General features: G+C 42.2%; 1 protein-coding gene across 1 annotated transcript in view; it reads left to right on the top strand.

Moving 5' to 3' along the window:
- Window positions 1-16,076, top strand: part of CHP1 (calcineurin like EF-hand protein 1) — a 234,686-nt gene that overhangs the window by 89,219 nt on the left and 129,391 nt on the right. The window contains exon 3 of the mRNA XM_044074206.1: window positions 12,522-12,602. Coding sequence (XP_043930141.1) covers window positions 12,522-12,602 — 81 coding nt within the window. The remainder of the gene's footprint in view (window positions 1-12,521; window positions 12,603-16,076) is intronic.

Here is a 16,076-nt window from a genome sequence, read left to right as displayed (position 1 = left end):
GTCCGTTCAAGTATTTGGACCTGATGGATAGAAACTTCCTTGAATAAGGCTGGTTAAAAAGTTTAAATTGGTGTTTCTTACATTTTCATACGTGTGGAGTGAAAGCATTTTTCCTGCTGCATGTCTGAGATGAAAAGTCTACAAACACTTTTGTGTCCTCCACTTCTAGGAGCGTATAACTTGTTTTCACAAAATGGAAAGAATTTTTCTCATTTTTGCTGGGGTGGTTTATAGCTTGTAAAAGGGGCTGGGTTGATTTCTAATCCTAATAAGAGTATGTTGACTCTCTGTGCCCTTTCAGTTTTGATGTATTCCACAGAAATCCCCAACTGTTAAGTCGCGTCATAAAATCCATTGCAGTCTTTCCCTTTTACCTACTCTGAGAATGTCATAAAATGTAGACTCTTCAGGATCTTTGGTCTAGCTCAGCAAGTTTGAGCCATTTCTTCTTGTTATTTTTCCTTTTTATTTGCTTTCCCTTAGATTGTATTTCAGTGATCTTGTATGGCTAGGACATCCTGCATATATTGCAGTTTTCTATTTGTAGCAATGTAGTGCAGAAAGGTACAACTGATTTTTAAAAGTATTTCATGCATGTGATGCATTTTCTTTTCTGAGAGAAAATGTAGATTCTTTACTGCTGCTGTATCTAACTGCTTTTTCTGCTCTTCTGCCACATTGCTTGCTGTCAGCCTCCTTTTTTGGATAAGGTAATATTTATTTTCTTTCATTTGAGTGGCTGTCCTGAACTTCATAAGTTTTTTTTCTAGCAATTGCATCCTTTTTATTTAATGACTTTTTACTATTTTTTATTCTGTTTTTGCTGCTTTCCTAGCCCAGAAATTTCTGCTTCTCACACTACCAGGTTAATGTTTGATAAAGTAAAAGTGTTGCTAACACTTATACCCAGAATTTTAAAGTGCTCCATTTGTAGCAGGAGAGGGTCATTCAGACTAAGCTGTCCATTTAAGGAATGCGTATTAAAATAATGTCCCATTCATTGAAATTAATGGGCTGGATAACCTAAGATAATTATTTTTACTTAAATTAAATTGTAGTCTGTGTCTTGGCCTAGTTGTACATACCCAGCAACTAATTATTTAGGTTGTTTGTCTGTTTCTGGTGTAATGATGCAACTAACTTTTAGTCATTGGCATATTTAGAGTTCCAACATTGATGTGTCTGGGGAAATGCTGCAAACACCACGTTTAATATCTGTCCTAAAACTGACCACCTGGAAATACTCTGTAGGGACCTGCTTCTTAAGTGAACGAGCACCCTTAATGGGTACTATTTTAATGTCTTTTAGCCAACTTTTTTACCCGGTTTGATGCATAACGATTGAAGTTGGCCTTCTGAGTGTCTGCAAGAACAACAAATGGAGGGAGAAAAGGCTTTGGCCAAATTTGAGTGTACCACTGCAGCCATCAGGCCCACAGCCTTTGCTAGACTTGTATCATAAATTTCTTTCAAACTTGGAAGTACAAATTGTTTAATATCTTGCCTAATACTGTTTCCACTAGTACTAGCTGTTACTTTAATTCTGCAAATATTTCATAATGTAAAACTAAATATTTATTTTATTACTTTCCTGTTGAATTAGGACAGCAGCAAACCTTTTATTGATTTAGTAGTGGCATACCCTGATGTTCATCGTGCATACAGCTGCAGTCATAACAGATGGGTTCTCCTGTCGTCAGGCGGGTCCTCGGTCAGCCGAATTCCAAAGTCTAGGTCCGTCGTCGGTTGTCGTTGCTTCTTCCCTGACGTCAGTGCGACAGGGGTATAAAAGAACCAGCCGACGCCAGTGCGACAGGGGTATAAAAGAACCAGCCGACGCCATTTTCTTCAGTCTTTCTTGCCGTGCGGTGCCCGAAGCAGAAACAGTTCGCAAGTGCCGGTCGGCAAGCTCCTGAGATTACGAAAAATTTGGAAACCGAAGTCTTCTTAAAAGCTAAGTACCCAGTGGGGGGGAAACTTTTCTTGCCTCAGACCGATGTCAGACAAAGTTAATAATTGTATTTCTTGTGGGAAGCAAATACCGCATAAGGATTTCCATTCCCTCTGTATACCTTGTTTAGGCCCAGACCACGACGTCTCGGTCTGTCACTTTTGTGCTACCTTCAACAAACGCACTATTAAGCGTCGGGCGGAGTTCGCCCAGCATTTTTTTTGGGAAAGCATTTAACTATACCATGTCGTCGGATACTCCAACTCCGGTTTTTTCTAAAAAAATGCAAAGACGAGGACCGACACTCGAGGTCCGCGGCCTCTACCGACACCACGCCAAAGCCGACTACACGTGGTCCGGTTCTCAGTGAGGCGCCTACGCAGCCCCTGATACCAACGACACATCTTTGGCGGCGTCTCCTGTACCCGTGGTCGCAGGCTCCTCGGCCCACACCCCGACTACAGATACCGAAGCCACTCTTGGCATTGAAAAACAGAATGTGGACAGGTCCACCTCCACTCAAGGTGTCTTCAGACCTTCCTCTTGTTTCTCCATCAAGGCTTTCACCAAGTCTAAAGCATCCATGCACCCTAAAAGACCAGCTACACGGGGCCCATCTCCAGGCCCCATGCCTAAGAAACAGATGCTTAAAATGGCTGAGGATTTAATTACTCTAATCAGAGGTTCTCAGCCACCTCCGGACAAAAGGCCCAGAGTGGAGGAAGATTCCCCCTCCTCTGATCAGGGCTCTATTATTTCAGAACACTCTGATGATCAGGAACAGTCTTACTCCCCTTTTGAAGACTCTGATGCAGAGGAGTCTATTCCTTCTGTATCCCCCCTGAGGATTACTCATTTGGGGAAACTTTGCATACCTTAAGGGAACACTTCCACTGGGAAGGCCAGGATTAATCAGATTCCAAGAAAAGGCTCAGGGAATTTCTTTGTTACCCCAGCACAGGCCTCTGGCTATACCTCCTGTCTTGGACATCCTAGATGATGTTTACTCTGAGGCCGGCCTTAACCTGGACTCTCTACCTCCAGCTCCAGTTGAGCCTGACAGGTACTACAGGGTTCCTGACTCGCACCAATTTCTTTACAAAAGCCATGCTGCTGACCTAGAAACCATCTCACAGGGGCCCAAGGGAGTTAAGGCTTCCATTGCTAAAAATCCACTGCCTTCCGAGAGATTCCAGATCCTTAGAAAGGTGGGGAAAAAAGGTATATACCTCGGCTACCTTAACCATGAGAGCCTTAAACTGTCAGTTTCATATGCTAAAATACCAACAGTTTCTGTTATCTCAGTTGAAAAGTAAAATGTCACAACCTGAACAACCAGACTTGAAGGAGTTGCAGGATTTGATGCATAGTGCAGAACAAGTGGGTAAACATATCTTACAATGTGGTTTTGATGCTCTAGAGGCCTCATGTAGAGCTGCTGTTACAGGCTCAGTCATACGTAGGCATGCCTGGCTCAAGGAACAAGCCTTGCCTGATCATGTCAAAGCTAAATTACTAGACGCCCCTCTTCAAAAGGATGTACTATTTGGGGCAAATGCTGAGGAAGTATTACGGAAAATGCAGGAAAAAGCTAAATCAATGCAAACTGTGAGAATGTCTACAGGTTCAACCCCCACGTTTTAGTAGAAATTGGCCTTCCAAAAACTGGTCCTTTCCTGCCACAGACAGACCCCAAAGAGGCAGATACAGGCGCCCGAGGGGCAGAGACAATCACAAGGATCGTACAAAGGCAGACAATGGCAAGCTCCTACACAAAGAGGTGGTGAGGACAACTTACAATCTTTCAGAAAGCAGACCCAATGACTTTCCCCTTTGCAGGCCAACCAGGTCTCAAATGGCAGCCCCCTTAGGAGGAAAGCTGGCACTATTCTCAAAAAATTGTCATGTCACAAAGGACAAATGGATCCTGGACATTATAAACAGAGGCTACAAATTCCATTTTCATACCCTTCCAAAAATGAGAGGCATGCCAAATCTGCCACACAATCAAAGGGCAGAGGCACAAAAGCAAATTTCAGATCTTATAAACATGAAAGCTATTCAAGAGGTACCTACACACGAACAAGGTCAAGGTTTTTATTCCAGGCTATTTCTGGTGCCAAGGAAAGGAAAAGATTGGAGACCTATTCTGGATCTTTCCATTCTAAACACATTCCTACTCGTACCAAAATTCAAGATGCTCACTCTACAGCAACTTTTTCCCATGCTGGGCAAGGAGTCTTGACTGGTAGCATTGGACCTCAAGGAGGCATACCTGCATGTCCCAATCAGACAAAATTGCAGAAGATACCTCAGATTTCTTGCAGGTTCAACCCATTATCAATTCTCTGCATTGCCCTTTGGCTTATCTACTGCGCCCAGAGTATTCACGAAATGCCTGGCATCAGTAATTGCCTACTGCAGACTTCAAGGGATACAAATATACCCTTATTTGGACGACTGCCTGATCCAAGCGGACAGCATGCACATTCTTCTGAAACATCTGGCTTATGTAATAATGTTATTAAACTCTCTGGGATACACAGTCAACAAAGAGAAAGCAAGGCTAATACCCTCTCTGAATATAATTTTCCTGGGTGCCAGTTTGGACACAAACACCCAGATGGCCTACCTCACGTCAGAGAAGCAGGGGCAACTAATTCAATATTTCAGAACACTGGCAAATTGCACCAGGCTGACTGCAAGGAAAATCCTGCAGGCTCTGGGATTCATGGCATCTTGCATCTTACTAATCCCATGTGCAAAGCTGCATATGAGAACTACAATGGTACCTAAAAACATATGGTCTCAACACAGCCACAGTTTGGAAACAATAATACCAGTAATTCCATGTCTGCAAAAGGAATTTCTGTGGTGGGCTCAAGCATGTCAAACAAACACAGGTCTTCCATTCAGCAAGCCTCAAGCAAATCAAGCCATCACAACAGACGCCTCGGACTACGCCTGGGGGGCGCACATGACAGACCGGTGCATTCAGGGCAAATGGTCCCAAAAAGAAAAGCACCTTCACATCAATCAAAAAGAAATGCTAGCAGTAATAAATGCTATTATAGCTTTCAAGGACCTTCTACAACCAGGTCAACTATTGATAAGAACGGACAACACCACAGTTATGTGGTACATAAACAAGCAGGGAGGAACACCTTCTTATCCCCTATGCAGACTGGCCATGTCACTTTGGAACATGGCCATGGACTTACAAATGGAACTACAAGCACAGTACTTACCAGGCAAGGAAAACACGCTGGCAGACAACCTAAGCAGGAATATGACAGATCCACACGAATGGAAGTTGCATCCAAAAGTTTTTACAGAAATAATACAAGAATGGGTAAGGCCAGACATAGATCTCTTTGCCTCCCACAAAAATCGTCAATTGACAAAATTCTGCTCGAGGATCTTCCATCCAAAGGCCTGGAAAGTGGACGCTGTCTCTTTCAGTTGGACATCAATGACAGTTTATGCCTTCCCGCCTCTTCCCCTGCTGCCCAAAGTCCTATTGAAGACCAGAGCAGACAGACCAAAGATGATCCTCATTGCTCCGGACTGGCCAAGGCAATACTGGTACCCACTCCTGAGGAGCCTGACTCATTCCCTTCCATGGACCCTGCCTCTAATGCCTCTTCTTCTGACTCAGCACAGCTTCAAAACTCTTCACAGTCAGCTAGAAACACTCAATCTAGCCGCATGGAAGATTCCTTAGCATCACAGCAGGCCCTACTCTCCAAGGAGGTGCAGGATGTCATTTTGGAGGCCAGAAGGCCATCAACTAGAAAAGCTTACTCCGCAAAATGGAAACGTTTTTGTGTCTGGAATGAGAAAAAGGGCCAGAACCCTGGAAAACTGAATTTACCTCAGATACTACAATATTTGGCTGAACTGCTAAGCAGTGGACTTTCGTTCTCCTCCATCAAAATCCATGCCTCAGCCATTTCTGCAGAATACAACACAGATCCTCCTTTATTCTCTCACCCTCTTTTAAGACAGTTCCTCAGAGGGGCTAAGAATTTAAGACCTCCAAGGAAATCACCAATACCTGCTTGGGATCTCAATTTCATTCTGGAAAAACTGACTTTGCCTCCTTTTGAGCCAGCTACCTCATCAGATTTGCAATATTTGTCCTGGAAAACAGCTTTCCTTCTGGCTATCACTTCAGCTCATAGAGTTTCAGAACTACAGGCTCTCATGGCTGTTCAGCCTTTTATCATCTTCCATCAGGACAGAGTTTCCTTACGAACCAACCCGTCCTTTATGCCTAAAGTGGTATCCAGGGTAGCTTTAAATCGGGCCATACATTTACCTACTTTTTATCCCAATCCTCAAAACAAAGGAGAGAGATTACTACACTCCTTGGACATCCACAGGCTACTGCGTTATTATTTGGACAGAAGAAAACCTTTCAGAAAATCAGAACAGCTCTTTGTGGCCTATGCGGTAGGAGCTCAAGGAAAACCAATTTCCAAACAGACAATCTCAAAATGGATAGCCCACTGCATACGCTTTTGCTATTCCTTTCATGGCAAAACTGTACCTACAGGCATTCAAACTCATTCCACCAGGGCCACAGCCACCTCTGCAGCCTTTCTCAGAGGAGTTCCTACCAAGGATATTTTGGAAGCAGCCACTTAAGAGTTCTGTGCATACCTTCTCCAAACACTACAATCTACCGTTATACTCCAAATCTAGAGCAGGCTTTGCCACTGCAGTCTTGCAGGGCATTTTGGCTCCTCCTAGTTCCACCTAGTGCCTACCACCCCTTTCTTAGCTTTGGGATTCTACCCATCTGTTATGACTGCAGCTGTATGCACGATGAACATAGTACAGTTTTGTACCTACCATAAATGTAGATGTTCGAGTGCCAATACAGCTGCAATCCAGGTTTCCCTCCCTCCTTCCCCTCTAGGGGTATTCTTTTATGGTGTATTTGCTTGCAACTACTGTTTTTTGATTATATGGCATTGCATTACTACATAATTTTATGTATTGCCTTCCTTCTGGGGGCACCTGACATCTGGGGCAAGAAAAACTGAAGAAAATGGCGTTGGCTGCTTCTTTTATACCCCTTTCGCACTGACGTCAGGGAAGAAGCGACGACAACCGACGCCGGACCTAGACTTTGGAATTCGGCCGACCGAGGACCCGCCTGACGGCAGGAGAACCCATCTGTTATGCCTGCAGCTGTATTAGCACTCTAACATCTACATTTATGGTAGATACAAAACTGTACTTTTGCAGGATACAGTCTCATTTATGGAATAACTGTTGACGTAGAGTATCCTTGATGATCTTGCTTTATGATCTGGGCCTATGGAACAGGTACTGTTAGCATTGTTAAGAGAGTTACATGGCCTAAATAATATACTAGGTTAGGAGCAGTTCAAGGTGTCTTTCTTCTTATGGGATTGTCCGTTTCAAGGTGACCTTGCAACGTGAGAGCTTGTTCTGCCATTGCTCTGAACTGTGGCTTGGGACCAATTGCTTGCCTTCACAACCCCCCCCCCCCCCCCCAAGAGCCAGCCTTTGTAACTGTGATCTTGGAGGACTGGATGCATCCTTAATCTGTTACAGTAGCCCCTAGTAGAACAGATGCTTGTGCGCACCCTAAAGAAGAGGTGATGTTTTTTTCCTTGTATCCTAGCTGTGACTTCTAGGTCTCTCTGAGCCTGCATTGTTTTATAAGTTCAGTCTGTTCCTCTCAGGCATGGTAATTAAATCACCTAAGGGGAGGTGTACAGGGTTTGCAAGGTGTATTCCTCTGCCACACTGGAGTACAGGATGCTGAACTAAGATTGTAACATGTCCACATTTTATTCTTAGCTGTTAGTGCCAGTTTTGAGTATTAGAGGCTCTCCTGAGTCTAGGATCAGGGAGCTTCTTATCCCCGTTCCTGTCTAATACCACTCTTGTGTAAACACCATGCTGGATCCTTCTGTGTTGGAACTGGATGCTGTGCCTTAGGTTACCAGGCACTGATGTGTATGTTGTGAACATATGGCACTAACTAAATGTTAATGACTGTGAGCTGTGCAGCCTTCTGTTGGTGTCCTTTGACAGGAGCAATTTTGTCAGGGAAGGATTGCAGCTGTTGTTTGTGGGTTTTGTTTGACCCCCTTGATAAGGCAGGCATTTTCCTTATTGGAGAGACCCCCCCCCCATTTACTGTTTAGGTGATCACAGGACCTGAGTATATCTGTTTTCTTTGTGCCCTTGCACCTATCAGACAGTTAGGGATCCTGACAGAGCCCTCTCCTTCATGACTACTGGTATATGGTTGGAAGTTTTGGTGCCTCTCTGATTTTATTTTTACATTTGTTGACCGGGCTAGTCTAACTGGATATATGACCATTTTCAGTAGAGGCCCGGGGAGATGAGCTCCAAGACCTGAATAAAATACAAATACAAGTCGCCACCATTGTTTTGCTTTGCCTTTTAACTAGGTGTTTACTTCGCAGACTAGGCTATGGCTACATACCTCTCCTGTGTTTGTGGATGGATGAACTCTTAGTGGCTTGCGTAATTAATATATGGTAGAGAAGCCATCTCTGACATTTAAACTTGATGTGCTAAAGTAAGACTTGGTGGGGAGAAGTGAAGCATTAAGAAAATATCTGCCTGGGCAAGGAGTGAAGCAACGTGAACAAAAGGTAGTTGTTACATTTCTGGGAATAGAAGTCCACAATGCAGCATAAACAAAAACTCCGTAAGGAATATTGTAGAATACTAAGCCTATACTTATTCGTGAGGACAGTTTTCATTATTTAAGTTCAAGCTTTGTCCTACCCATTTACACACCCCAGTGTATAACCTGCAGTGATGGTAAAGTCAGTACAGACAAGAATGTCTGGTAGAAGCCATCAGTATTTGTAAACATAGGATGCATACCAGTGCTGCCATCCATGCTTGATGCCCCCTCTTGCCCCCGAGGGAAGGTGAGCTGGTAAAATGCTGCTGCCTTTTCAGTTCCCCATTGTCAGGCTCACTAGTAAAGCTTAGGTGCCACCTAGGTTACAGTCAGAGCTGCTATTCTCTGTACCATTAAGGTCATGTAAAGTCTTTCAATCTATTTTATATTTGCAAATTCTGAGGTCAGAAGAGCAGTGATATTTCAACAACACTGGGCTTGAACTTTACATTTGAAGGACTTGTGAAAGTGCCTTATTGGAAAGATTCCTGGCTTAGTTGCTGCATTGTCCCTCTTGTGAGCAGTTTTATGAGGAAATGAGTGATATTTTGTCTGTGTTTTACTTCATATTACTCCTCAGTTTGTCACTTTGCTCCATGTTCAGAAGGTCAGAGAACACTTGAGCATAAAAGCTTGGCTGAGTTACTAATGGATACTTCCATGGGATGTAAAAAGTTAATAAAATAAAAGACGGAGTTCAACATGACAGGTGAGCACAGATAGGATGAAAAGAGTTGGAGACATTTGTGAGAAAGGACAACTGTCTGGCTGTGTTATGTTTGAGTAATGGAGGATGTAATGCTGAGCTTCATGAAAATTACTGTAACTAAGAATGGCAGTAGACTGGCTAGTTGGGTAAGAACGCAAAATGTGGGACTAAGGAGGTGGAAGCAGGAGGGGACTAAGAGACCATATTTAGGTAGGAAAAGAGAGGGTGAGGACATGGACTGAGATTGACAAGGGGGATAACAGGTAAGTGGAATCTGCTAAAGTGGGGTAAAGGTAGAAGGTTTTAAAGATACAGCCACAAAAGGTGGGAGAAGAGATTGAAATCAGGATAGGAGGAGACAGCTGCAAGAAGAAGAAAGAAGAAATGGAAGTAAACTGAAGTGCTCTTATAGGAACCAGCACCACAGAGGGAACAGGAAACAAATGGTAGGTTGGAACAGTCAGGCAGATGGGAGGCCGAGAGAGCAAAAGACAGGCAGATGGGAGGCAGAGAGAGTAAGACACAGAACAGTAGCAAACCCTTATAGAAAGAGTATAGGAGGGCTGGGAGAAGGGCTTTAATACAACACTAGGAGAGAAGTCAGCACAGCTAGCAGGATGAGCTGGGTGTAGTAAAATAGAAGAAAAGATTGCATTATAATAGTGGTTGGTAGCAGGAAGTAAGAGATGAGAGCTAGTATGGGGACAGTTTTTTAGTGAAACTTTTCACTGAACTCGTTTACCAGATTAATCTGGTCAGAAATGATAGAGAAGGGATAGATGGAAATGGAAGAACAGTCTGTATAAATGAGTGAGTGCATCAGGTGAGGTGGTAAACCAAACCATTAGACTGTTTGGCCACTAGCTGAAAAGAATACAATTGCAGCACAATACACTTTCTGCTGTAAAGTTTATAACTGTAATGGTTTACCCTGATGAGCACAGCATCCTTTAGCTAAACGTATCCATTTTTGTTTATGACTTTGATAATTTTCCTCCCTCAGCTAGCCAGTGATTGAGTCACTATTTGACTCAAGCTCATTTGTTCCTTAGGGATAAAGATTCTTCCCTAAGATCCCCTAGAGTGAGAGCCATCCTGAGGAGATGCCAGATACATATCAGGGAGTTGGGACTCTCCAGCAATGAGTGTGTATTTTGTTTTGAAGGCCCTTAACCCTTCTTGGTGATGTAGGCACCTACATTAAGACCACTTATGCCTGTTTTTATTCCTTTGCACAACTGAAGGCTGTGTTCTCTGGTTTGAGTAGCTGTGCCACATCACTTCTTGTTTGATAACCTGTCTCCTGGTAGCAAGTGTATTGAGTCTCATGACACACTAAGAATACCCCCCCCCCCCCCCACAAGATAGGCACACTGTTCATAGAGTGAATTGCTAATGGAACTCTGGTAAGCTGAACCATACTTGGGACTTTTATCTTCTCTACACTCCTGATGTAGGTTAAATTGATTTTATTTCTTTCAAGAAAGAAAAGCAGGGGTCCAGTAACTGGACATTTTTTTAAGTAACTAGTTATTTGTTTTCTGTCATAAGTGTAATAAAATCATTGTTCTGTTTTACCTTTTTTGACCACAAATACTGCAGCTTTCTTCAGGAATGTATCTGTTAGTATGTGTGTGCTGCTTTATTCATTAACACTTTTTTCCAAATATGTAATCACATGCCTTGCCTAGTGGCTATTAAGATTTGCTTCTGCAGTCCTGCAGGGGATGCTGTAGACTGGCAGCACTTCATGGAGCTTGTAAGGAGCATTGTGGGTTGGTACTCTTCATTTCATCATCCTGTATGAATCCTAAAGCACTCCTTTTGTATAACTCACCATAGCTGTAGATAACAGGCTCTTTGCAGTACAAGTTCAGTCTGTCCAGCCCCCTGTTGTTTTGCATGTCTGGTCTGTTAGCAGCTGTAGAAGTCTTGCATTGTAGGAAAAGGGAATAATGGTAATAATTCTGCCTTATGGGTGTAGTTGGCTAGAGCTATTGGTGCATTAGATGTTTTGTGAACCTTTTGAAAATCTTGACTTGCATTCTTTTCTCTTTTTTTTTTTTTTTTTTTCTCTGCCTCTCTTACATACACAAACACACTATATTTCTTTCTGCAGCTGTTAAAGCATAGCATTTGGGCACTGGTGGGTGCAGTCTGTGTTTTGTCTTGTTCTGCGTACAAAACAGGTTTAAAAAGAGTACAGAGTTTCTCTATTTTGTAGTCAGGCTGATCTCTAAAAGTCATTGCTCAAGAGATCAGCTCTAAGGAATGGTCTGCTGCTGAAACATTAAATCAAAGGACTGACTATTGTCTTGTTTTGACAGAAGTGCAAAATCATGAGTATGATTCCTGTGTTGGTGATTGTGTTTAACAGTAATTCTACTGTATTTTGAGCAAGCTTTACACCCCAGCATGCATTATGTTGCGTAGTTGTATAACTATACTTATCTGAAGTATATGGAAGAGTTTGGCCATACATAATGAGAGAGCTGAAAGGAGAGTTAGACTAACAAAATTAAAACAAACTTTTCCTTACCAGTTTTTGTGTGTGCATCGGTTGTGAGAAATGGGGTATGCTGCCAAAGTCATGGACCTGCTCCAAAGAACTAATTGGGAAAGCCTTTCCTTTTCAACTCTGTGAAATAGCTGCTTAAAATACAAACCAAAACTGCCATCTGGACTAGTCCTACAATATTTGTGTCTGTCTCTCATACAAAGGAAGTTCTTGGTCTGCCCTCTGAGGGTCTTTGAACAGGTTGCTTTCTGGTGAGAGACAGCTCTTCTACTTAGAAACCCTAAGTACTTCACAGACCGAACTGGATTTCAGCTTTGTACGGGTGTGTTGAATGAATTCAGTGCTCGTTTTGTTTTGTATTCTGTAAATAGCCTTTTGGACAGCAGCACAATGTACTTCCTAAGGTTTATCTCGTCTTCAGTAAGAATTGGAGCTTTCTTAAAGGTTAAGTGTTTGTAATAAGTGTCCTTTCTGTAACTGATTAGTGAGGATAAATCTTTCTGTGGTACACCTGTAATTGGTATGCTGTGCTGCAATGATTTAAGGCTGATTCAGCCCTCTGAAGGGAAGGTATTTCTAGAGAAAAACAATTCATTTTGTTATAATTGTTTTAATTATTTTATTTTTCCTTCCATTGTAGTAGAGAAGATTTTCAGAGAATACCAGAGTTGGCAATTAACCCATTAGGAGACAGAATAATTAATGCCTTCTTTCCTGAAGGGTGAGTATACTTGTGTTTAAATGTAATCTTGTTTGTATTTCTCTGTCCTGTAACTTTGCACTTAGGCTTATAGAATCAAGCATTTGGGGAGTCCTGTAGCTAATTGAGCTGTTTAGGGGGTTGAGCTCCATCTCAAAAGCTTGAGAATGAGATTACTTAAGATTTAAAATGTGCACCATTGGGTTTGACTTGTATACTTCTGTGACAGTTGGTACTGTATGTTTTTGTTTTTCTTGTGTCATTAAACTCCCTTAATTCAGTCGTATTTTCACATGGAAGAAAAAAAGCTTAAAAGCATAATGAGGTGTGCATTTAGAAGAGAATGAGTAGAGTGAACAAATGGTACAAGATTAACATTGGCCTTGAGCCTGATTGGTATTTTGACATTTGGTTGAGCAAGGTACTGCATGCTGATTAGTCTCATAGTTTGTACCTTGGTTGAGTCTCCTTTCCTAAGCCAGCTCTGATGGATAAAACCTTTGGCTGTAGCTCAGAACTAAGTCAGATTAGGAGCTCAGGTGTTTGACACAGCTGGTAGGGGAGTATGGGTGTGGCCATTCGGAGGAGGTAGCGCCAGCTGCGCATTAGTGTGATTCCTTTTGAGGAGGGTCGGCAATGCAAGCATATGGCGTGGGTAAGTAAGACTTGCCAAGCAACTTTATGGTGCTAGCTTTCAGTATGGTTGTGGGAGTGCAGCTCATGTGCGGAAGGTGGTGCGGGCTTTCATGGTGATTCTCATCATCATCTCCCCACCAAGACTGATAGGGATAGGGCCATTGCATATGGAGAAAGTGTACACCATACCTTGGATATCCACAGACAACTCGACCACTATCTTGATAGAGCTAAATCATTCAGATCGTTTTTTTTTTTTTTTTTTTTTTTCTTGTGAAGGTAACAATGTGTCAAAACAGACTATATTTCCAAATGGTTGTCTAAAGCTATTGCCTACTGTTACACTCGCCACAACAGAACTATTCTAGGCAGGGTTAAGGCCCACTCTTCCAGGGCCTTAGCTTCATCCATGACTGGTTGGAAAGGGTTGGATTCTGGAAGTATCCTAGTTGCTGCAACTGTGTCTTCTGTATGTACTTTTACAAAGCACTGTAAGCTTGATTCCTTGTCTAGGTCAAGATCAGGCTTTGCAAGGACCATTCTCCAGGGGCTCCTGGACTCTTCTTCCTTCCAAATGTTGGCTAGCCTTATCTATCCATATAGGAAAGGCTATTGCAGCAGTGATCAGTATGCCGAGCATAGTTCAGTTGTTTAAGTAAACTTACCATGATTGTAGATGTTTGAATGATGATTTAGTGCAGTAGCAGCTCCCTCCCTCGACCAACCTTGTTTATTGGTGTTTGTCAGGGTGTGGACTTATTTTCTTTTTCGCTAGCATTGTTTTAGGGTTCAGCCTCTCTGATATGAAGGCTCTGAAGGGCATGGCAACTTTAGTTGGCACAGCTCAGTCCGACTGGATGTATGAAAGGTGCCTTGACTCTTTGGAAGCTGGCTGTTACCCTGTGCAGGCTATAACTCACATCTACTGCAGTAGTAGTCATTTAAACCTCTGCTGTTAAAGTAAACTTGCATAACTATAATTTGTTAATGGGTTTCTGAATCAGCAACCAGAATTACATAGGGTTGTCACTATGTGAAACGTCTTGTCCAGTTTAATTGCAGATAAATCCAGTTTTGAAGCACTGCTTACATTTTTTTCTGTTTCTAGTGTTGTCAGTGCATTTTCAGTACTGATGAGGAATCCTTACTTAATCGCATGATTCCTGCACACCCTGCACCCTTTCCTTCTATAGCAGATTTGTGTAAAATGTTCATTGAGTTGAGACTGTCAATGACAGTTAACCTCTAGAGATGCCCAGAAAAGTTTAAAAATAAAAATATACTAGCTTGGGGTGGTGGTTACTACACAGAGACAGACGCACTGTATTACTCTGGCTTCAACAAGAAACAAAACTACTACATTGAGTGGAAATACTGCTGATACAGGTTTTTTTCTGGAACAGGCAGTTTGTACTTCATGCCTTCTGAAAATATAAACCGGCTGGGGAGTGGATATGCTTATGTTCCTTGGAGGTTTGCTTTTGGCTCTGATTTGGAGGAAGTGACAACACAACAGTAGTGCATTTAGATCAGCATTGTTTTATCCTGTCTCTAACTGTAAGCTTATAGTGATAGTTTTGTTTTGCTGCATTGTACTGAGAACCATTTTCCATCGGCTGTTTCATATTTTTATCTGTTGTCACAACAGCGTGTGTGAGAGAAGGGAGCTTAAAGTAAAAAAGTGAATTGAAGTCTATTTTAGTATGCATTTAGTTTACCTTTATTTTTTCCACCTGTAATGTGCACTTCACAGAATGGGTGGTCTGGACTTCCTCATTATTGGCACAAAGTGTTATTCAGAGAAATTTGACTTTTTTTTTTTAATTGGATAGGGTGTCCTATAACTCACTTTGAGGCAAACTTCCATTTTCTGTACAATTTGCATTTTGAAAGGGTCTGTCTTCAGCAGTATTGGTTTACTTAAATGTTCAAGTAGTATGGGTTGATATAGTCTACAATTAGAACTTTTTGCGAGTATGAATTAGTAGCTTTTAACCGTGCTATGAGCTGTCTAGCTTTGTTCACTTGCAGCATATTTGAGACTGAGTAGGGTATCTAGAGGTGTCCGTTTGCACGTGCATTTTCATTGTGATGTCAGTAATCATGGGCATTTGTTTCAGACTTCATGTTCTTTGAAACTGTATGGCAATACAAAACCTGCTATTCAGACAACTTAAAAGTAAACGAGAGCAATGTATCCTTATTATGGCCTTTGCCCTCCCCATTATTTTTGGCTTTGTCTCTTATTCTTGCATTAACAAATTGCAAGTTATGGCTGTGGATGGCTTTGTGGGACTGTGTTTTGTGTGAAATTTAACTGCATTACTTTTATGTTTTATTCGTTCAGTTTGTGCGTGTCGGTGGAGCATTGCAGGTTATTTTAAGAGCAACTGAATGACCAGGATTTGATTCTTGTTCCACCACAGTCAGACTTCAGGATTGTGCACATTAAGGCGCTGTCTTTGGTCTTTGCAGGGTGGTGTATGAAAGCATCTAGTCATTGCGAAAGTGCAGTGAGTAGTGTTGCCATCTGTATATGAATTCTGCATGTGCTTGTCTGTTTTTATCCAAGTCTGGTTCCAGGACTTCCAAGGTGGCTGCACACTGAACAGCTTAACTTCAGCTCTCCCAGTGTGAAAAAAGAAACTGAGAAATAAGAACTTGAAATTCTGCCAGTTTTAGTAAAATTGTTAATAGCTAATAAGTACACTGCCTGATTGCCAGCAAAGAAAAAACTTGAGATAGCCTGAAACAAAATAACTAACTAGAAAAGGTGAAAAGGAAAACCATACTGGGAAGGATCCTGCAGCTGTTCAGCAAAAAGCAGTTCAAGCTCCGTCTTTGGTACAAGAGAGAGCT

Source organism: Protopterus annectens, chromosome 6.part0, assembly GCF_019279795.1.
Source record: "Protopterus annectens isolate FY-2018-M chromosome 6.part0, PAN1.0, whole genome shotgun sequence".
In the NCBI taxonomy this organism is placed as follows: domain Eukaryota; kingdom Metazoa; phylum Chordata; order Ceratodontiformes; family Protopteridae; genus Protopterus; species Protopterus annectens.
Note: the sequence above shows the minus strand (reverse complement) of the source record. Positions and strands in the feature narration are given on the sequence as shown.